The 24,584-nt window shown below is 36.6% G+C and overlaps 1 protein-coding gene across 6 annotated transcripts in view; it reads right to left on the bottom strand.

The window, feature by feature from the left end:
* Window positions 1-8,225: 8,225 nt before the first annotated feature.
* The window catches only part of kiz (kizuna centrosomal protein), a 25,762-nt gene continuing 9,403 nt past the window's right edge, over window positions 8,226-24,584 (bottom strand). For 3 of the 6 annotated variants that reach the window (XM_027172663.2, XM_027172662.2, XM_027172668.2), the window contains 8 exons: window positions 22,107-22,226; window positions 21,516-21,683; window positions 20,995-21,145; window positions 19,410-19,566; window positions 17,864-17,926; window positions 16,019-16,123; window positions 9,587-9,636; window positions 8,226-8,576 (listed from right to left, as the gene is read on the bottom strand). In XM_027172663.2, the coding sequence (XP_027028464.2) occupies window positions 8,409-8,576; window positions 9,587-9,636; window positions 16,019-16,123; window positions 17,864-17,926; window positions 19,410-19,566; window positions 20,995-21,145; window positions 21,516-21,683; window positions 22,107-22,226 (982 nt within the window). In that variant the 3' untranslated portion in view covers window positions 8,226-8,408. Of the gene's footprint in view, window positions 8,577-9,586; window positions 9,637-15,417; window positions 15,473-16,018; window positions 16,124-17,863; window positions 17,927-19,409; window positions 19,567-20,994; window positions 21,146-21,515; window positions 21,684-22,106; window positions 22,227-24,584 lie in introns of all 6 variants that reach the window. The other 3 variants (XM_027172664.2, XM_027172666.2, XM_027172665.2) reach the window with 3 other exon arrangements.

Here is a 24,584-nt window from a genome sequence, read left to right on the forward strand (position 1 = left end):
TAAGTACCGCTGTGTCAACTGAAGTATCCAAGAGGAGAAACTAAATCCTATATGTGATAAGTAGCTCTTTAAAAAGAGACTGGTATTAACTACTATCAGATTCTGATGACAAAATAGCAGACAATTTGCTTAACAGTAACTTTTTTATATCCTTGTACATACTGCTACACTGGTCTCCTTATCCTCAGTAACAGTGGAACATGCAGATATCATTCCCTTAAGAGTGGCAATAAGACTACGTCTGGGGGAAAGTGATGGCTTTTCCATTTCATGTGGAGTATTGACAAAATACTAATTATCCAAACCATTTATATACTATACATTCAGACTGCTATGAAACTTGAGAGCACTTGTTCCCCTTTTTGAAAGTACAATACAGCAAAACAGCAAGGCAGGCTCTGGAGTGGTCACATGCTCTTCACACACCTTTATGAGTGAGTTTTCCCCTTTTGATGAACAAAGTCCCTAAGTCAACAGGGAGCAGGGTCAATGACTACATTGCTTTATAATGCAGCAGAAGAGGTGGGATAGGAGAGTAGCTCTCAAAGAACAACAAAACCTCCATAGCCTAAGTGATATGTCTTACAGTAGCTGTGTATGTCATGATGCCTGGCCAGTTATATGCTCCTTAAGAACATTAATATATATACATATACATATACATACACACACACACACACACACACACACACACACACACACACACACACACACACACACACACACACACATATATATATATATATATATATATATATATATATATATATATATATATATATATATATATATATATATATATATATATATATGCATTTTATATACACAATTCACAATTGGCAAACCATGACACATCAGGAAATATCAAAGAGATAAGGGGTAATGCGCAGTGGAATACATATTGTCACTTGGGTGCTAAGATTTTGAAAATAAAGTGTAAAATTTATCTTCCAACATTAATTTCGTATTTAATTTTATGTAGCACTTAATAATAAATGTCATTAGTAACCCTGTAATTGGAGAGGCATAAACAAAATGTAGCACCTCATTTAAAATGAATAATGTGTTATACCTTTTTCCCTGTATATGAAAAAGAATTTGTTCTGTAAGAAATTAACCTTGCATAATGTACAGCCATACTGATACATGTGAATAAATAAATAAATAAATGAGAAATAAATGTGGAAACATGACCTTCATATAAATATTACATGATTACATTACATAATTACAAATTTTCGAAAATTACAAATTACATGACTTCTGTTGAGCTAAAACAACTAATACTAAAACAATGACAATTAATAAAGAAAAATATTAATGTTGTATTTCATTTTATAACATTTATTTTATTTGTAAAAAGTTTTTTTTTTTCAGCTAAATATTCAGCTCAATATTACATAACTTTGGATACAGGCATCTGCCAACATAATAAATGCTAATATGTAAATTAATAAATGACATATATGACATATGACTGTATCCAAAGATCTTGGATAAATTCTGGGTTTCCAAATTTTTATGACTGATTCTACACTCTGAGGGTACAATAAAACATGACTAAGGATTTTAGGGCCCAGTAATTAAGAACAGCCTTTTTAAGCCAACTGAATGAACTGTTGCAGTTGCTGAAATGCCGACTGCCACTTTAAATATCATTATTGTTTCACATCCTAGTGTTGATCTCGCTTGGAATGTCTTTCCTTGCTTCATCAGTATCTACACAGGGCTGCTGTTGGGGAGCAGGTGTCTGAGGCTCAGCATTAGCATTTCCTATTCATGCTAATGGCTGAACCCTGTTCCCCCCATGAGGAGCTCTGTGCCTGCTCTCCTCTTCAGAGCACAGTGCATGCTAATAAGAACACACTCTACAATTCCCACACAGTGTGTCTTGACTAATCTTGTTTTATCACCTTTGTTAACATCTCCATGAACAACAGATTTAATCCAGGCAGAGATTACCGTAATGTGACTTCTGCTGGCCCAGATGGAGCCTGCAGCCAACAGTCTATAAACATTTGTATTCCCAGAGGTAAGACAAACAAAGTGGAATGAAGTGAAATGTTATGCAGGTCGCAGCAGGTTATGAACTGGGTTTAAATATGTGAACATGTAGATTGGGAAGACAGACAGACTCATAGAGACAGGCAATGGGAGGAAAGAGTTTAGGCTTCATTTCTGGGTGAGATGTTTGACCTCTTCAGATCATTTTAATGCCGTTTAAGCAGCAAGTCAGTGGATATGTGGCAGGCAAAGAGAAACAAGACAGATGATTTTGCCTCTATCTGCAGGACGAGATGATGAATAATTTGTCCATCCCTCGAGATTGCCTTCAATCATTGAGCATAAGGTGCCAGTGCTGTAGCCCTGCGTACAGCGAGTAGTGAATTAGTTTCTGACAGATTTACGAACAGACTCTAATGGCACTGCACTAGCTTAATTATTTGATGGCAAGTCAGAACTCATGATCTGGTGCTAGGCTTCTTGACAAGAGAGCAGATACGGTCAAATGTAAAACAAGGCCGGAAGAAGAGAATGTGAGAAGACAAACGTGTTTAGGTCAGCCAGCAGACTGAACATCAGTTGTAGTAAGTTCTTATATATTTGCTGAAATTACACCACAGTAAAGGATTAGCTACAGGTGACTCTATCATTCAAAATAGCACAGCTAACTAAAGTAGTTAGGCATTTTTGGTAATTTTCATATTTTTCCTGTCTGAACTGCATAATTAGCATAATAGGTGGAAGTCCAAGGGCACAACTAGCCATTAAAAAAAAAAAATTAAAAAAAAAAATGCAGGTATAATGTATGTGAATAATGTAGGTACATGAATAATGCAGACTATTAGTATAAAAAGTATGGAATTTAAAATCTACACATTTTACACATTTAGCATTGCAGACACATCCAATTGGAGAGCGTGTATTAGTGTACCTTACATTATAGCTCATATGCTCTAGTTGCGTATAGATGAGGTGAAATTCATCAACTTATAAACAAAAAACTGCTTTATAGTATATAATATAGTACTATATACTAATATAGTTAGTAAACATAAGATGTAGAATTATAGGTAAATGGACATTCAAACTCTGAATCTGCCTCTCATTTTTCTCTGATATCTGTGGGGTTAAAAAATCACACTACCATTCCATTTAGCATATCACAGAAATTGATTTGCTGCCCAAGGAATGTTTTTCCCCTTCTATGTTCATGCTGCTCAGTGGCATTCTGCTCACATAATCAAGGATGAACGCTGTCTGTCTACCCAATCTAGCCTACGGTCCCAGTGGGAGCAGAGACTTGTAGCAGGAAAACCTGCATGAATACTAATTCAGCCTCTTGGCCTTAACAGCTTTAGCAAGCCCATCTCATAGGAATTTGCTGAGCATGATGCCTCCCCATATTAATTACTCCATGGGCATGAGAGGGAAAAACATGGAGAGATCACAGGAAAACCTATAAGGAGGGACTTGCTGCTCCAACTTAAATGTGGTTAATTATAATTTGATTTTGTGCATTAGACACTGGGGCCCAGAGGTGTGGAGTGTAGCAGCCTTACATGATCTGCGCAATGTGTCATCACGAACAGTTCGTTTGGACACAACTTACTGAAAATTAGAGCATGTTCCATATTGAAAGCTCTGATTCAAACCATACTAATTTTTTTCAAAGAATATTGTTCCAATGTACTTGTCAAGTTTCAACCTCTGCCCACTGTGGCCTCAGATATCTATTCTTGGCTGATAAGAACAAAATGAACTGATGTTCCTTAACATTTGGTGTGCTGTGTGTTCTGAGATGCTTTAATGTTTACCATGGTTGTAAAGAATAGCCCCTTAGACTTCCTGACTGCCATTCTGTTGTTAAATCTCCCATTAAGACATTTCTGCCAGCAGAACTGCATCCCACTAAACTTTATTCGTACTATGTAAGCACTAAAGATTTTTGTGGGTAAAAGTCCAAGGAGATTTTTATTCTTAAATAGTCAAACCAGCTCATTTGACAGTAATACAGTCAGTCACTCAGATCACATTTTTCTACCATTGTAAGCCTTTGTATGAACATTAATTAATCTTTTTGACCTGTATCTGCATGATGACATGCATTGCACTACTGATACATGACTGGCTGATTTGATAATTGTATGAAAGAGCAGTTGTACAGGTGTCCCTAATAACATGGAAGGTGAGTGTACTTGATGGATGAACGAATGAATCAGTAAATGTGGCTCTATGATAAACATGATTATATTAGTACATGGGGGTGTCAGACAGTTTCTGTACCTTCTTTGAGTCAGAACCTCACCCATGTCAGAATCTCAACCATTTATGTAAGCAGGGTATGTACTGAAACTTGGCTCACAGCATGTCCTCTGAGTCTAACACAAAACAGTGGACAGAGAGCATGCAGGCCTTCCTCCACCATCACTTCCTTTTCACATGAAACATTCATGTGCAAATGTGCTGAATTTTTCTCCTCTGGGTCATCATTCAAATTCTTAGTAATATGTGACCGGTAGCACATAAGGTTGGACCTACAGGTAGTGACTTACTTATGGTGCACAACTTACACAAATATTCTTAAAAATACTCTCTCATCACTTTGCGTCTTCTTTATCTATGCACCAGTCTCAGCCCACGTCTGAGTGCTACTCCTTTTTAAAGACTGCACTGTCACCTTCTTACGTTCATACATCATACATACAATATATAGATCATGAGAATACTGAGTATATGCATTCTTATGCATTCTTGTAAACATGATTGAATAGAAGTAAAAAAGAAAAAAGAAAAAACCTGTGAGCAAACAAATCCATTGATTCGTACATCACATCAAATCATCAGACTTTCTTCAAGAAAACTTTTCAGAGTCTTCGGAGTTCCATTTGTAAAATGAACTGTTTTACTGTCTTCATGTCTGAGTCTTCCAAAACCTCATAAGGGTTTGAATAACAAAAAGCTATGCTTTTGTGTCTTCACTACACTCCATCAGAAACACCGTCAGAGAAACCATAGCTGCATGAATGAATATTTAATTAAGGCCCATTGAAACAGAAGATCAAATGACCTTGTTTTAAATCATTATTCCTTGGTAAAAAATAAAAGTGGAGAGGGAAAGAATGGAAGGTACACACTTCAAACTTCAACTTGCCCAACAAGCGAGAATAAATTACATAAACATGCAATATGCAAATGGCACAATGCTGGCATATCATTGTTAATGAGAGTGTTTAACTTCCCTACTTGCTTTCATCTGGGTCTTCCTTTCTTTCATTGTACGAGTTGCTGCTGCTAAAGACTGAAATGCTTGGTTTTCATTGCAAAGGGATACAAAGGAGTGCATGTAGCAGAGATGCTATCAAATTTGAATTTAAATTTTGTCCCAACTAAAGCTCACAGTCATATGAGCCTCAGTGTACATTTGTTATTCTTTCTACCCACTGGACAAGCCCTCTGTGCACATCAAGGTTGGACTAAATCTTTGGAAATACTGCATAATTGGAGCACACACCACTACAGAACCAAACAAAGTGATGTGGGCCATGAGCAAAGAAGCTTCTGTTTTTTTTTATGATTTTTTAAAATGTTTTAATAGACTTTTTATAAACCAAAATAACAGGCTGTTGGTTAATAAAGACATTCTCAGAAATAAAAGAACCAGATTTTACATGTTTCATGTTGCAGGCAAATGGTTGTACCTGTTAACTGTATTATGTAGCTGTTTTGTGTATCTTCTGTCTAAAAACAAATAGTATACCTTTAAAAAAACTAGATGACTTTAAAAATTGGACCGCCAATATATACATATAGCTTTACTTTAAAAGCTAATTAAATGTACACCATATGTGACTTCCCAGGTACAGGATTACATATTAAAAGTACAAAAGATGCAGCCTTGATGGTACCACTTCAGCCACAAGGGAACATACCATCTGCTACCTTTTTAAGCTCTGCCTTTGAGCCAAACTCTCCATACACTTTTAGAAACCTTTAAGGATTTTTCAGTTGTGCTCTAGTTTGAACACTTAATTGTTCTACATAGAACATTACAGAGAATATCCTTCATCAGAAACAGGAATCAGAATCTCCAGGTAGATTTCCTTTTTGGAAACCAAGAACCATCAATAATCCCCAATGAACCTTTAAAGAATCCATAAAGATGTTTTTCATAGTAATAAAATCATCGTACACATGACATACCACAAATACATAAGATTCTGAGAAATGTATTAACAGGTCTTTGACAATGACCAGTAAAACAGCATGTAACAGATAATTACTGTAAGTTAGCTAGGTAAAGTCATATAACCATATATTGAATACATGTTTAATCCACAATGTTCCAGCTGTACCACTGTTTAATTTATATTAACAAACTAAGGCAGAAATTTACAACAGCGTTAGTGAAACGTTAGGGATGGAGACAGTTGACACTCAGCTGTATATATAACCCAGTTACACAATATCACACAATCAAAAGTGTCATTGGGTAATGCCCATATTCTAACCATAAGCTTTTATATAAGTTCTTTAAACAAGAAATTAATACTAAAGGACATTTCAGACACAATATGGCCTAACATTCTGTTTATGTTTGCTCCAATAGTGGAAAAAGATCCCAAAGGTACACTCATTGTATTGTACTTCGGCTAGCTTGCTAGCTTGCACAGATTTGTACATTCCTGTTAAAGGTGCTTCAGGTAAAATTTGCATCTCTTCTTCCTATTTATCTTCAGACCCATAAAAAGAAAATAATTTTTCTGTAATTATGGAAAAAAAAAACCAGAGTAAACCCTAGTTTTTGGGCATTTTAAAGGCTCACAAAAATGCTGATGTGCAGCTATGATACTAAAAGAAGCTTCATTTGATCAGAACAATCCTAATTCATCCTTGTGTCTCCTGCTATTATAGTGGTTATAGTGAATGAAGACTAAACTGCTTGGAGGAAAAGGTCCATTAAAAAGAGCTGATTGTGTTTTTAGAGATCAGCACAATGTTACTCTCACCCAGAGCTATCTTTCAGCACACAAGTATCTGTTGACATGATCCTTAACTCAGATATTATGTGAGGGGAGCTTTTTGGCAAACTCCAAATGATGCATGCAGGTTTTGATATGTGATGCACTCAAGGGTCAAGGCTACCTACAGCCATTACTGCTAATGAGTGTGGAGTCCTACTTTAGCAGGTTCAGCATCATAAGGTCATCTAAAAACTGACTAATGGAATCCTACTGATGGACTGAATGCTGCTGCTTTTATATTATTACAGGATTCTAAGCCTTTGCTTATGCTAATTACATTAACACAAGACCAAATTAACTTGGAGGCAGAAACGTATTACGAAGCAGGCAACATCATCCTGCTCATGCAGCTGCGAGTCACAGGTGACGAGGAATATTGATGGTGGAGGGAACGGCCCCAGGTATCAGTATATGGCAATTTTAGTGAGCATTGTTATATTAGGTCCATTAAAATGGCTGTAGTTATTATCACTGATTAGCTGGATCAGAAAAAGCACCTATTGTACTGTTAACTGTTAATATTTCTACTTTATTATAAATGTATATTTCTCTATCTGAAAATTACTGGTACATAAGTTGCATCAAAAATAAATAAATAAACATTATAAAAATCCAGAAATAAAGAAAGCACGGTTAATAGACTGACAGACTAAATATCACTCACAGCATATCTTTTCGAGTTACTGTATAAAAGCCTACATAAATTATCTATAATTAATGCTGAAATTTTCTCTGTTAGTCTACTTTCTAAACCTAATTTCTTCAAGGCCGGTGTTCAACACCAGAGCGACGAGCATGAATAGATTAAGAAGAGAATCCTAAAAAGTATGAGAAATATCATCTATAAACCCTTCACAAAATATAAGCTTTCATATTTAGTTCAAGGTAAAGTATGCAGTGCTGACAGAAATAGCACATTACATTAAGCCATCCGATTTTGTTCTTGTGGCAGTGCAAATATAGAGAGCATTTTTTTTCTATATTCAGATGAGTGCAGCACATTTTGTCCTTCTAAATGGGCCATAGGTACTTGAGTGAGTTCAAAGGTATTTCAGCAGTATCCAGAGAGGCCATTGTGTACCAGCTTTTCACAGGAGTTGACTCACAACATTCCACTCCAGCTCTGATGCAAAAATGTGTGGAGATGCTTGCAATGTGTTGAGATCTGAAATGCATAATATTCACCACAGAGCAAAGGAATCACTTTAAAAACCAAGTTTAATCTATTTTAACCAGGCCTAAGAGTTGTTCAGTTAAAGAGACTCAAGCAGGGTTAACACCAGCCTAGTTTGAACACTCTCCACATTCTTTGTTCACAATAAAGAGGGTCTCCCCATCCTTGTTTTCATGAACTGTTAATGTTTCTCAGTAAAAGACTTGTTTTTATTTGTTTTTTGAAGGACAGTTACAGCATAGGGTCAGGAGGAAAAACAAACGAGATGAAAAAAACCTAATCGTAAAAGTCATCAAAGTCACTGTTAGTATTGCCGGAGTGAGGACGCAAGGCCATTTCAATGTCAGAGTTGGTGTCATCTGAATCGCCCCAAAAAGCTAAGAACAAAAAAAAAATGAACAAAATTAATATGTAATTATCTCAGAATTTTTAATCTCAAAACACTCAAAACACAGGAGTGATGATAAACGTCTGTTTATTAGCATCAAGAGTCATTACATGTCCTTGTCTTTTACTATGAATAAGTATGTATGAATGAAGTATAATATATGAGATTAGAATTTCAGGTCTTCTCTGATTGTGGAATAGATAGAACATGAATCAGACAAGAAACAGTTAAAGTAACTAGTATGCATTAATAAAAATAACGCTTGAGTCTAATTCTCTATTCTATTATATATACACACTTATTGACTGTACAATGGATGTATACTGCTGCTTCTGAACAACTACTATATAATATAGATTATTTTCAAGGTTTGAATAAGGAATAAAACTCAACGAAACAATGTTATAAAAAATTTTAAAAAATCAACAGCAGATGATGCAGCCCAACAGCTAGAAAACTGTATTATCTTCCAATAATAGCACATCCTGAACTGTTCTCTTCCTTTTGTGTCACAACAATTTACCAGGATTATGTAAAAAAAAAATCCTTTTTAAAATTTCATATGAAATTAATATTGTTATAGCAGCTATAAATAACACTTCACTGACGAGTCTCTCTCCATTTTCTCCTTCGTTACTAAGTGATGTAGAATCTCAAAACTCACACGATGGAAAACATGCTGACAGACACAAAACACTGATGAATACATCCATAAATGTTATACAACTCTCTCCTTGCCAGTGAAATCCCAGTACATACATTGTTACTATTAAAACAATAAGGTTAATAAAAGTGCATTAATATATTTGCTGTTCCAGAAAATGAACCGACACATATTTCTGAATTCAACAACAGTGTGGTATAATAACACTTTAACGAAAAGAAATACCTTTAAATGCTCATCTTAAAGAGCAATTTGAGATTTGCTGCAGTAAACACATTGATGCAATGTAATTTTGTCTTTCAGTTGTCCTGGTAACTGCTACATTTTGGTCTTACCTTTTGACTGAACAGCAGAGAACGCCTGGGTTTTCTTCTTTGAATCATTACTGTAAAGGAAGAAAAGGAAGTTGATTAAAAGAATAAGGCTAGAAAACTGGCTTATTTTCCAAAAGATTTCTCCAAAAAGGTCCTAGAGACCAATTTTAATTATGTCAAAGCAAATGTAACAATCCTGAGCATAAAATCCTACCCTGTTTTATATCATGCTCTTAACTAAAATCACAACACAAATCTTTAACCTGCTGTTGTCAGTCACACAGCATAGTAATCAAGAATAAAAGTAATGTTTACACACAAACACACACACACACACACACACACACACACACACACACACACACACAGAGAGTACTGTATATGCAATTGTACACACCTTTACATCATAGAAGGCACTACCCTAAGCCATGTGCAAGATTTGCACAAGGACATGTTCCTCAAAACAGTCAACAGTCATAACCTACTTGAATGATTACATTATCATTTAAAATCCAGTTAATTAAAACCAACACAGTACACTGCAAATCCAGAATGTAGTGGGACAGGTATTATTATTGATATTTGTCACCAATCCTCATCCCCAGTGTTTAAAAGAAATGTCCTGTGATGTTTTTTTAAAACAGACTGCAAGAAATAAGACAAAAAGACAAATCTGACAAAAGCAGACATTTCTTAAAGATTCACCTTGCCACTGTAAGCAGGTGCTAACTAGCCATTTTCTAAAGATAAGAAGAATAACAAAGGCCCTGAAAAGAAAAGTCTGTGTGTGTGCGGTGTTTGTCTGCTGCAAACTAAACGATATAAATAATATATATTTTTGAAAACCTGACCAAATCCAGAAAGCTGCCATTTCCCTGGTAAGACTGTTTGCAAACGAGCCGAGCGGCCAAATAAACTTCCTTGACTCCTTTTCTAATTGTGCTGAAGGACCCAGTCAAGGCCCTCTTTATTCATAAGTGTTCTGAGCAGAGGGTTGCTGGGTTCCCATAGCATCAGTGATATCTCTATGTAAATGAGTGACCCCTGGCAAGCCTTTGATCTGTAGCAATGCATATGCAAGAGCCCAAGCTACTTTTCATACAGGCTAGCTCTTCAATTTCCATCAGCACAGGGTCTATTCAAGTCCTAACAATGTTGTCTTCGGCTTCATCTTGATCAGTGTCCTCAGCGTGATCATATACCCATATTGTTTATTCTGATCCTTTCTCTTTTTGTCTCATAACATTAAAAAAATAAAAAAAATAAAAAAGAAAGTAAGACAGAACTTAAAATTCACACATTTCATGAAATAAACCAACATTAAATCAACAAGACAAAGTACGTACTGTAATCCTTTTTTCTACTCACTGAGGCTAATGCATTTCGCAAATGACACACGATACAGAAATGTTAGAAATGTTCTGCAAGGTGAAGTGATTATGAACTAGTTGAGATGGCTGACTAGCGTAACCATGAACATATCCTGCTTTTACAATTTACTAATCTCAAGAGAAGAAGCAAAACCAAAAAAAGAGTAGGGTTTTTTATGCAGATGCTCAATGTAGCCTTGATGAGCACAATGGTATATTGAATATTCTCATTAATCATGTAATCACATAACGGCACTGCATTAGAGTGTTACACAGAAATTAGAAAACGAAAATTGTGAAAAATTTCTCTCTTATGGCCATGAATACAACTACTGTGTGTTTTATATATGAAGTATATTGCATGACTATATAGAATAGAAATTATATATCTTTACTTTTTCCCCTAGTTATGACAAAGGCCAGACACTAACAAAATAAAGAAGTGTACTGCAAAATATATAGCAGCTGTTCTTTTTAACTTTTATCAAATCATTACTTTTTTCTTGTCTATAACTAAAACAAGCACAATAATAAATACACGGTTCAATGTGTAAAATTGGGCTATTCTTCTATATGACTTGCATGCCATGGGAACGCTCCATCAAATGCTCCTCTTCAGACAGGGACGGGTCTGATTTCAAGACATGATTACCATAGAGAGCTGTGGATGCCACTGACCCCTCCAATCTAATATTCCATTTCCATAAACATTTATGCCAGTTCATCTTGTGCTGAGGTTCACTTAATTGAGGCAACGAATCTGAATATGTAAGACTGGACCGGCAACTGTTTAGCTGTGTCTCATACAGGGAGGTGAATGTAATGTGTAAAATGATGCAAATTACCACTTTGACAGAAACCTCTGTTTTACCTCCACTGCATTTTTTTCTCTGTCCTCTCTGTGGCACATTGTTTTGGGCATTAGGACATATTTGCAATGTTGGATGCAGAGTGCCCCAGTTCATTTCCATGCAAGCATTTGATACATTAATATATGGGACATAATATACGTGTGGGTTGATGTTATGAATTTGAACTGAGAATAAAAAGGCAGACGATTCAACTGGCTTTATTCACTGTGCTGCAGGTAAACAGACTGCTACTGTTCCATGCTTGGCATCTGGGCAGTCATTTTCATAATAACAGTGATCTCACATCATTATAGTTGTGTGATTAAACTTAATAAAAGGGTCTGGCAGACAAGACTGAAATTGTTTTTGAAAGGAAACAAACATCCGGTCAAAGTCCCTGAACTACTGCGTTTATTATCTTCCATCTTTCACGTCACTTAACAATATCTCTCCTAAGAGATTAAGCAAAATGTATTATGGAAGACAGACAGATAGAAAAAGGGAATGAGGATGGGAGAATCAAATCAAATTAAATGAACTTCTTGAATTTCTAAAGTAGTATATATGTCAAGAATCATTTCAAACTGACAGCTATAATTTACTGTAATTAGTCCCATGTGGTTAAGGAAAATTCCACTTATTTACCTGTTGTTAAAAAAAAAGTGCCACCCACACAAAAAATGCTAATAGCACATGCACTCTGAAACAATGTTTTTGTAAGGGTGCAAAAATGAGGCAGTGCCGCCATTCTCACCTCCTCCTACACTCCTGGCAGCAGTGACCTGCAGCACGGCTGATTTAGGATTGATTAGACCTCTGCACTGCACTGCGGCCGAGGAGGCGGGTGGGAGAATGGGGAGTGACACAATGAGGTAATGATTCAGTGAAGAGCAGCAGGAGCGACCTCTACAGGCTACTGTCTGGAAATGACACGTTTATTCTGTAAACCTAAATAGGACTGCTCTCTATTGGCTGAGCACCTGAACTGCAGAACCAGGTTATTTTGTTTCAGTGGTAGCTGGGGCAGTGGAGTTGCAAGATCTTTTTCTGTTCATTTAATTACTGAATCATCGCAGCTTAGAAATCCTGAATAAGGCAGCAAAATATGAGGATTTGCCTGTAATTAAAGGCTAAAAAGGAGATGGTGGGAAGAGCAAACACGCACAATACAATATTAAAACACAATGATCAGTGTGATATGACACAATGACATAAGTAAACATACTTTTAAATCAATAAATAATGTGATAGCACCGATTTGACTGGCCTGATTTGGGTCACGAAAAGCAGAGCGACACCCAGTGGTTGCTAGAGATAAATGCTCCAACAGTTCACACACACACACACACACACACACACACACACACACACACACACACACACACACACACACACACACACACACACACACACACACACACACACACACACAGCACCAACCACCCCCACCCACATCCACACACCCACCCACACGGGCCTAGCTGTCAGGCCCAGCGGACCATTGTGAAAGTTAGTGTATGCAGGAATTACCTCCTGCTTCGATGCCAATAGACAATGAATTATCAAGCAAGTGGATGTGTCACATGCTGTTTGCATTACAAATTAACATCTAAAGAAACTTCGAGATATAACCTACACTACAATATATGCCTACAGTAAAAAAAAAAAAATTACAAAAGCAGCAGAGGAGGAAGCTAAACAAAAATGGAACAAGTGGTGGTCTTTACTTGAAGTGTGGCTACTTTACTCTCCTCCGTCATGAGTTTTATCCCTACTGGAGCACAAAGAATTGCCAATTTACACACCACAATGCCAGCACAAGGTTTAGTATGGCTCATCTTTAATAAACCTAAGCTGATCTGTTTGCTTTCCATGTCATTATTATTAATACAGCTCTGTGCATGTGTATAAAATTATCTTACAGCAAGGGGAGAGAGAGAGAGAGAGAGAGAGAGAGAGAGAGAGAGAGAGAGAGAGAGAGAGAGAGAGAGAGAGAGAGAGAGAGAAAATAAGAAAGACCCCAATTCTCTCCAGTGCCATAATAGTGAAATGAGCAGATATAAATGTGTTAAGAGTATCTCTTGCATCTTGTATGGACTCATGCATTTAATCTGGAAAGCTTATTAAGGGTGAGTCATTGCTATGCAAAGAAGCGCTCAACGCTTTTCTCTGCTCCTTTCAGCCGAGTGCAGTGTTTGGCCAATAGGCCTGGCCCCCCACCTCCCATTGGGCATTCATAACATGCAACATTTGCACAATGTATCTCTCAAAGGCTACTGAATAGGGGGCCTTAATACTCATGTAAACAACTGCAAACCAATTACTTAATGAATCGGCCCAACACATAATGAGGAGCAGCACAAAGGCCTATAAATGCATTTTTTGCACCAAAGCCCTGCTTTAAACTCCAATCCCTCAGCTGTAGCGTCGGCTTAACTGCCACATCGTAATTATGGCTAAGACAACAGAGAGGCAGGCATCTTTTTTTTTTTAACTTTGGGCCCAGCCAGCATATCTTTTGATGTTGCTCATCATCTCAGTAACAAAATAACAGCAATAAGTGTGTGTGTGTGTATGTGTGATAGACAGAGAGAGAGAGAGAGAGAGAGAGAGAGAGAGAGAGAGAGAGAGAGAGAGAGAGAGAGAGAGAGAGAGATGAGCACATGTTTTGTAGTGTTCAAGTGTAGGGCACTTGTGGAAGCAATAAAGCGCAAGAAATTGCTATGGTAAGAGGCATTCTTAAATAGGAAAAAAAAATGAAAGCGTTCCCTGGAAAACTACATAACACTGAAAATAAAGTGCAACTTCATATTGTGCTGATTTACAACCAGACCAAGCAAAGAAAAACAGTGTGACCTCATCACTGAAACAGCCATCCTGAGGTCTCTCTCTGTGTGGTATGACCAACAGATTCTGAGGTGTGTGCTAAAACTTAGAGCTGCAGTGGGGGGGCCAAACGGGATATGTGAGGTGGGGAGGGGGATGGGTTATAATCTGAAAGCATCTCGCCCTGGAGATGGCTCATGTTTATTAATGCAGCCATTCATTGGGCAGGCCATGGCATCCATCAGAGAGCTCTGATCGAGTGTGGCCATTATGCCCTTCCCTTGGCTAATAGTGTATGCTATCCTAGGGAGGGAGGAGGAGGAGAGAGAGAGAGGGAGCGCATCGTAACCATGATCTCCAAATTGTCATCAATGAGTGGACCAGGGCAAAAACAAAACAAAAAAAAAGTTCATGGGGAGATCCTGAGACAACAGACTCCTGCCCTTGTGTCAGCACGGCGCTCAGTAATCACATGAAATCAAAGACGATTACTCCTCATAATGTTTGCCCACCCATTACCTGCCCTAATACATCCAGACTGAAGAGGCACATCAGCACGGAGAGCTTGCTCCTCTGCATTTCATAGCTGATTGTACGTAGATTTATTGATGTGCATTTTAAAATATTCTACACTCAAGCATTTCTGTGATTTAAAGCTCTGATTTAAAAAGCCAATCAAATATTCTACTTCCTGTGTGAGGATGCATGGTATAAAAAAAGTGTGTCTGATGAAAATTCATCATAGCTGCTCTACAAAACCACATACAATATCATGTAAATGATCACCACCCATACAGTTTCTTACCGCAGGTCTTGAATAAGCCTCTTGCTACTCCCTGTTTTTTCATTATCTGATAAACCTTGAAATGTAAAAGAAAATCACGTGCATTATTAAATTACTTGTTCGTCATAGCATAAAACACTTGAGGCAATATGACAAAAATATCATACGATTGATAATGTATGTCTGTAGTTTAGTTCCATACATACATATACATATATACACATGTTTTTTTTCCCTCTGCTAGGAAACAAAATCTGATTAAAAAAAATTCTAATTGGCCTGTACTTAATTATAAAGACATCACAATATCTTAGACAAGACCATTAGATCACAATAAAAATATAATACCATCATATTGCACAGCCATACTTAATATGCTATCACACCTCAAGTAAACAATATAAATATTTTTAGCAGTGTTTCTAACATATCTGAAATATACTTTTAGGGTTGAATGGAGGACCTGCTAACTGGTATTAATAGTTTAATAGTTTTAAGTGTTTGACTGTTTGGTTAAGCACCTGGGGAACCCAAGAATCAGAAAGGTGTTAGAATCAGCGCTTAGGATTTGTGTAAATAATCTCTGAGGTCTGTCAAAAGAGCACACAGATAGATCAATTACCAGACGGGTCCAAGTCAGAACCATCTTTCTCCTCCTTCTTCTGTGCATTCTGCCACTGGTTCTCTTGTGTAACTGACTGTTTAAGCAGCTGATATGCTTTTGTCTCTACAAAAAAAGATAAAAACACACAAAACAGGCTGATCAAATATTTGCCCAAGACCTGGGTTTCAGACTTTGCAGAGCATCCGTGTTTGATAAACCAACAGGAACATTTGAGATCTTTGATGAGGAAAAAGTGGAGGTGGAAGGACAGAAGACAAACACTAAACTACTGATTTATTTCAGACACGCAGGCAGCCAGCTGTCACAAGCAACAACAAGCACACCATCCTTTTGTGTCATCACTTATCTGGCAGACCTTAATTCAGTCAAATCGTGCTTCAGCCCCTATAACCTTTGAATGAAATAATGATAGTGGTACAACAACTTTACCTTGGTATTTTTTAATTAGAATTTACATTAGGGGAATTACATAATGCACCGAGTGTTTTGATAAGTCACATTTGTTTATTGCATGGATGGATAGATAATTAGATAGATAGACAGACAGACAGACAAATGCATGGATAGGATGCATGGACAGACAGACAGACAGGCAGGCAGATGTAAAGTGAGTGGATAAATGGAATGCCAGTACTATCATTGGATAGTTTTCCGATCGCTTAGAAAAGTAACAAACTTCAGATCAGGATGAAAAACTTGGCCAAGTTTGGTGCATTTAGTTCTAGTAGGAGTGGCATTTAAAAAATGTCTAAGAAGAATAAGAATAAGTTTATAACAAAAACAGAAAGTTGGAATGTCATAATAATAATTGAAGAAAAAGAGGCATGATAATGATGATAACAGAATGACAATTACAATGGTCTGAATTCCAGCCAAAGAAAAAAAAAATCAACACTGTGATGGCCTTTCATTTAGAAGCTATTTCTGATTACCACCCAGTGACCAATAAATGGTTATTGAAGGAGAATGAATGTTATAACCACTTTAATCAAATCTATGACATATGAAAGAACACAATAGTGTGTAATGCCTCATTACCTCACTGATAATACTACACAACTACTTTTGTTGACATGCAACTGCCAACAGATAAGTGACTTCCCCCCTTATTCTATTAAGTAAGAAAGATAAAAGGGTAAATCTAAAGTTGGCTTTTATGTGTGCTCCAAAAACATTGCATACATATAGAAATAAACACACATTATAAAAAGGATTTATGTAGATGATTTGGGTATTTACTGTGAAGACCGCAAAAGCAAGACCCCAGTGTCTGCCTGTAAATATCTCCGACATGAGCAGGGATAACAGAGGTGTTTTTTTTGTGCTGCCGTGCCTTTGATTAGTGGCAGTAAGATGCTGGACTTCTTTCTTTTGGGAAGCCAGCAGATGAAAGGCACAGTATGAAATCAGATAGCCAAGTGGAATAATGGACAGTTTTACATTTCTGAGCCTGGTGCTGGGGGCTTGCTACTCTGAACTCTTTAAGACATGCCTTCACATCCAATCTTTTCAAGTCTGCCTCTAGCTGTAGAAGATAATGAGAACCAGTGCCAGATCTTGTATGGCACCCCCCAACCAGCCAGAGGACAATTAAATGGCTGCATTATGCTGCCCGAGAATCTCAGTTTCATGTGTACCAATGACAGAAGAAGCAGGAGATGAGCTTGTTTTCTCTTGTGGCAATTAGAGGACCTGATCGGGTCTTCACCTGGAACTTGCACCTCGATCATTTTTCCAACTATCTATTTTGGGGAGGTTGGGGTAGTGGGAGCCCCCCCATTATTCACTGACCAAGAGTTCTTTCACTTCCAATTGTGCGAGATTTTTGCACTGACTTTTTACCTCTAATAGGAATACTTTCCACAGGGCTTTGGTTGGTGCTGTCCTCTTCATCACTTTGTTCTCCTGGAAAAAAAGAAATGAAAGAAAGAAAAGCATGGTGAGAGGGCAAGAGCAGAAAAGAGAGAGGAAACTGGAAAGAAAGAGGCAAAGAACGAGGTTTGTTGTGCAGTCTTTGTGTATCTGAGCAGCTGTACTGATGGGGACAGGGACTAGGATGGGTTTAAATGGGGTATTGAAGGTCCACTATGCACTATTGGGGTAAAGAAATGAATTCTCACAGTGTTTTCTCATGAGGACCACAAAGCCATAGCACCCTGCTCTTCTTCCAATCTTCTAGCAGAATGGAGTCACTAGATTGAGACTTTGGATCATAAAGCATTACAGATCAATTGTTACAAGCATCACCTTGTCTGCCTCTGAAATATCTGCAGAATAACTCTATGAGCAGTGTGGGCAAAAACAGCTCAATTTCAGTATTATGTAGGGTTGAGTTTTAACTTGAGCAGAACAAAGCTGATCAGCATTCATAGTCAAGAATTAAAAAAATAAATAAATGAATAAAATGAATATTTAAAAAAATCTCTCTCTCTCATATATATATGTAATTAAGTGTGTACAGTGTGTGTGTGTGTGTGTGTGTGTGTGTGTGTGTGTGTGTGTGTGTGTGTGTGTGTGTACATGTGCACACATTTACATTTGTACATTTACTCTGTACTATAACTTGTTAAATTTATATTAATGTACCCATTATTTATTTTCCATATAGCCTTTAAAACAGCACTTCAGAGCCACCTACTGGTATTCTGTAGTTTGTTTTTTGCCTGTTTGTTGAGACTGTTATTGGCTGTAGTTCCTTCATAATAATGCTTAAGATGAAACCTTGTCATTTTGGCTTGTTCAGATCATCTATGACAAAGCTAATTTATCAAAGTGACAGTAGCACAACAATGCAAGACATATGTAACTTGTGTTAATATGTAATTTACTTTAAGAATGTTTCTATTTTTTGGATTACCAAAAAATTGGGTGGTATGCCACAAGAGGAGCTATGTTTAACATGAAAATAACAGGAAATGAAAGTTGAAATTCTGATTATCATCTCATATTCATCTTAATCCCAAATATCATCCTGACTAGCGAAACCAAAGTGAAATGGCCTTGCCATTTTGATGATTTTGGAGAGGCTTGTACACAGCACTTCACAGCAAAACAATGGCAATCGTGTTTTATAGGCCAGCAAAATTTGGATTTTTGTTCGGTTCTAAAGCAAACTCTACCAGTCTTTCAGGACCACTAGTTAGATTCCAAAAAGAGAATATTAAATATATTCTCTCCTGTAATTTTTAAAATAACAAATATTTACTAATTGTCAAATTCTAACCTTTACCAATAATGTTCAAATTCCAAATTTGCTTTTTGTTAAAAATCAGTATTCACCCGTTTTCCAAGCATAACTACATTTCCTTTATTACCTTGTGTGGAGAAAATGGAAGTGTATGACTAGCAAAAGTGTGAGTAGCTGTGGGCGTGCACTGACCGCACGTACCAGTGGAGCTGATGGATTTCTTGGAGGGTCTGGGCAGTTTGATCTCTGTGCTGTCATTTAAAAGCGAGGGTAAGCTGCAGGATGAGGAGTCCTCACTCTCTGCTGAGTGATGAGTCTCAGCCGCATGGGTCAAAAGCCTCTTCAGCAGCACTTCGGCCTGTATCCCAACCACACACACAAACACACATATACATGCACTGAGATACACGTGTAACACCACAGCACTGAATAATATACTGTTTTACTCAATTCAGCAATCCATAAAGAGACATCTAGAGTGACATAAATTATACGCAAATGTGCAATTGTCTTCAACTGTGTAACTGATAAAACATTCAAATAATTGGGATGTTATCAGCTGAGGATATCCTGCCTGCCTCATCTCACTATGACATCGCTTCACAGGAAATACAGAGAACAAGTTACAAGAAAGCAGAAGCATGACATCTGATGATAACTTTGAATATATCTCCAAAAGATTCGCTCTTATCTAATAAAGTCGTCTTTCTCTTTATTCTTCGGTTCCCAACTCTCAAATCGAGTGTGTGCTCTTCATAACATTTAATGAGTATTAATCTAAAAACTTAAGCACTTAAAATATTTTATTTAATTCTATCACTAGGTCCAATCTATAGATAAGTAACCCAGATTACCAGAACAGACTCAGGCACATGCAACTGGGTTTATTTTACAGTCCCAAAGCTTATTAGAGTATATTAGCTATTTGCAGCATGCTGAAAAATAGTTCAATTTTATTTTTTTTTATTGATTCATTTTAAATTTTATATGACCTGATTTACATGCAAAACATGTTCTTAAATTCTTGTTCTCTCAGAGCAAAAAAAAGGCAGCGAGAGGGAAAAGCACTTATATTGCTGCTACTCTTGGCCATGAGGATGGGAGAGCTGTTGGATCACACTCTTGAGAGCTCTAGTCTTTCCCTTCCTTGTGTTTGCACATTCTCTTCACAGTCGCTGCAGCATGTACTCTAATAATTCTCCTTAAAAAAACTGATGCAAAAGTATCACCTCATACAATTCATACATATGATAAATAAGGTGAAATATTGTAAGTTAAGGCTGCATGTTTCTGGGGTTTCATTTTTACACTTGCAGTTATTACTAATATTACAGACTGATTATGAATAATACTATGGCCACATCATGGTATTTATAGCAAAATCTACAGAAACATCCTATATAATTTTATTTATAAATATTCTATATTTCACTTGTACTACTACTAATAATATATGAAGTAACTAATAACAAAAAGTTAACTGATTTTAAGGCTTTTTCATGTTTCCATAGATGCTTTAGAGAAAGCAATTATGTATAGATGCAGATTTTCTTTGATATTAATTTCTATTACAGATAAGACACAAGACATCTAACTATTTATTATTATTATTATTATTATTATTATTTTTTATTATTTTTTTTATTATTATTATTACTATGCACTAAGCGCCTTAAAGATGCCAGGTACACTGGTATTGAGCTATATTGTCAATAACAAAAGACAACGGCATTCAAAAAGAACACGAGTCTACACCTATTTAAGGTTGAGTGGATAGAAGCGCTACCTTGTCTGCGTAGGAGGCATTGTAGTGCACTAGGAGCGGCGTGAAGAGCTGCACAATGCTGTTGAGGGAAAGAACCTCCTGCTGCAGCAACTGAAGGGCGTGTGTGAACCAGCGCTCCCACAGAGCAATGCTATCACCAGACAGACACGACCTAAACGCACACACAAACACACATAATAACAACACATCTCACATCATTATCATATATATATAAAACTGCATAGCATTTGACACCAAGCCGTTGTTATAAAATTACAGATAATTACAAGGTAAAAATTTATCATAGACAAGATGAACATGAAAATGCACCAAGTATATTTGAATAAAAGTAGAATGAGGCATAAGAAACAATAACAACAGAAACTACTACTTAAATGTGTACAAATACTCCTTTTCATGGTATTATTTAGTAAACCATATAAGTGAAATACATGCTTATTCCATGGCTTTCTATGACAGTACAGAAAAAAGAAACACATATATGGTCATGTTACGGCAGCCTGCTGCAGGGTGTAAACTACCTGATGTGTGATGAATCTACTGCAGTGGACCAGTGTATGCTGACCAGGTCGCTGTGTAGCAGGCAGCCATGAGGTGTGTTCCATAATAACCAGGGCAACTGTTGCAGAACCACAGCTCCACACAAACTCAGCCCCTGTCCACTCAGCTCACCACGCTGTCTACACAGGCTGCAGAAAACAGTTATAATGAGCCTAAGTACACATGGGCTGAAATAAACAAAAACACACCTTTATGTGTATTGATTCTTTCTTTTTTTTTTCGTTTGTGTAAATGCACACATGAAACAACAATTAATTTATAATAATGAATGATTCACAACTTAAGAAAAAAGATCAGATCATTTTAAGATTCCTTTGCTGACACACAATAATTTTCAGTCCCTAACTCAGAAGTATGAAGGGAGTTTCTATGACATTCTATGACAAATTGAAACCCTTCGAATTTATTGATAGAATGTTTCTGGTGCCAAGTAATGGCACTTCATTTAAAATAAGGGCTCTTAGAGACAGGATAATGCAATTTCCACTGGAGGTATAAACACTACAAAGCATTGAAAAGATGAAGACTCAAGCAAATGCAGCAAATTGTACCTAATAATCTCTCTCAGCTTCTGTTCACTGACTGCCGAGCTACCGTATAGATCGATGTCTCTAGCATGGAGTCGCTCCTCAATGCTGTCCAACAGATAAAAGAATTCCTCCATTGACATTCTGAAAGTAAGGCAAAATGTCAAATGAATTAGCAGCACATTTTATGCATGATTTAGTTATGTCAGAATTTCACTTAAATAAATAAATAAATAAATAAATAAATAAATAAATATCCAGAATTCATAACCAATAGGAGCAGACAGCTCTGATGAGAATATACAATTACAGATAATAAAGTATTATATTTCTTCTAATATGAAAAATAACATAGGAAACAAACTGAAAACTCAGCAATTGCCTTTTGCTCTTTATTTTAGGTCAACAATTCATCATATCACTCAAAGGTGGTGGAAACGATTAATCTGATATCGATCGATGAGGATCATTAGCTAGGCTAAGGCCCAAGAAGAATTTATGACCGTCTATAAATGCCTCAGTGGTCAGAAGCCACCAAACAATCCTCTACCTCTCTTTGACAGTTGCTTCCTGGTAACATCCAGCATACGCCACTCATGTGAGTTATATCCATGACACCGCAGAGCACAAGCCATCTGGCTTAGCTCACTTTAGAGAGACTGCGGCAACATGGGAGCAAAATCTGATATTACTAACTCTATCTCCTTTAGCACCTGACAGACCATCCATGCTTCAGTGTTTTATTTAGCAGAAACTTTCCTAACAAAATTCCTGTACATACATACACATTTATTATGTATGCTGTGAACATATTTTATACATTACTTACATTATATATTGATTATATTCTAGATTAGTCTTCATGGCTATAAAGCCTGTATTTATTTCAGATATCTTTCTTTTTTTTTTGTCTGTCATGAAAATGAATCTAAATTTTTGTAATATTTACTGAATACATTTGTATTATCTCTTAGTAAGCAAGCACTAGCAAAACAAAAAAAGAACATGCAGAACTACTGTAGGCCAGAATAAGTTCGGATTCATATTCAGGGCTTGCATTCACTGAGCAAGGAGATGAAAACGGGTATAGAAAGAGCCTAATACTTATCACTTCACAAGGCCATATGTTTATACTAACACATTAGCTACATTAGCAAAATATGAAGCTGTTGCTTCCTTAGAACTCATTTTTTACAAGGTGAAATAACGGTGGATACAGGTAAAACAATCTGTAGCTGAAAAAAAAAGACCTCTGATGTCAAAGAAACTGGACATGTGCAAATTGATTTGTAATTTGTAAAAGGCACCAATATATCAATTTGGTTCAAATATGGGGAAGTGTAAAGATGTACAAAATCATACAATACTTGATACTTTTTTAATACAAAAATAAGCATGGCTTAAATATGTGCCTTAGGTTTCCATTTTTAATAACTGAAATTTAATGACTCTGGGTTTGTGATCCATTCAGACTCTTAGCAGTATACAAATGAAATATGAATAACAAAATTAAATATGGCTATATAAATAAAAGCGCTCACTGCCATGACTCTGGGTGGCATGTCTGAAGCACAGGGCTATATCCAATCTGCTGTTAGCTATTTGTGCTGTCAGTCATATGGCTCGCTGCAGCAATAGATCTGTTTTCAAGCCTGAATTCTCCATAACAAAATATGAATTTCCCAATAGCTGCAGTAATTTCTGTATTTCGTGATTGAATCACTGAGGAAAGGCTAGGAAACAAAATGCTCCATCGTTACACCCTTAATAGTCTGTGTGCTAAAGTAAGACATTTTATACAAATAAAAAATAATAATAATAATATATTTTGATGGAATATCACAAATATACAAAAAAAAGAGCAGATATCTTTAAATACACCTGCTTTGTTTGTAAAGTTATTATTATTATGGCATACCAACCTTAAAAGGTCCCCTGGGCATGTTATGATTATACACAGTTTATAGTTCATTTTTTTTCCATTTTCAAAGGATAAAGGTGTAGCTGTGGTATGTTGCATTATTCTCAATTCAGTAGAGATACACTAGTAATAGGATGGGGTTTAAAAAAAAAGCCTCTGCTGTGGTATCCGGTACTGGCTTTGTGGTGGTGCTGGCAGGAGAGTGTCACTACTGTGTTGAGAAATATCACCACCCAAATAACATCTGGTCAGCAGTGGTACATTGTGGTACATGATGAATGTGGTAGGAGTGGTTGCCAAATTATGCATAGCAACAGATAGGTTGCAGTGACTTCTAAACAAAGTGAACGCCTTTTTAAGTATTCCAGAATGGTTACTATCAGATAAAAATCTTTAAAAGCAGTCTATAAATGATCATAAAGCAGCTTAGCTGCTAAGACACATATAAAAACACAAGTTTAAATTTGGAATCGAATACACTGTTGAACAATTCTCTACAATCACATTATTTAAACTGGTGGACATCATCTTATGTGCTCTCTTCCTAAAGTGCTGCCCATTCCTCTGAACACTCGGAGAGT

This window comes from Tachysurus fulvidraco, chromosome 12 (assembly GCF_022655615.1).
Source record: "Tachysurus fulvidraco isolate hzauxx_2018 chromosome 12, HZAU_PFXX_2.0, whole genome shotgun sequence".
Lineage (NCBI taxonomy): Eukaryota > Metazoa > Chordata > Actinopteri > Siluriformes > Bagridae > Tachysurus > Tachysurus fulvidraco.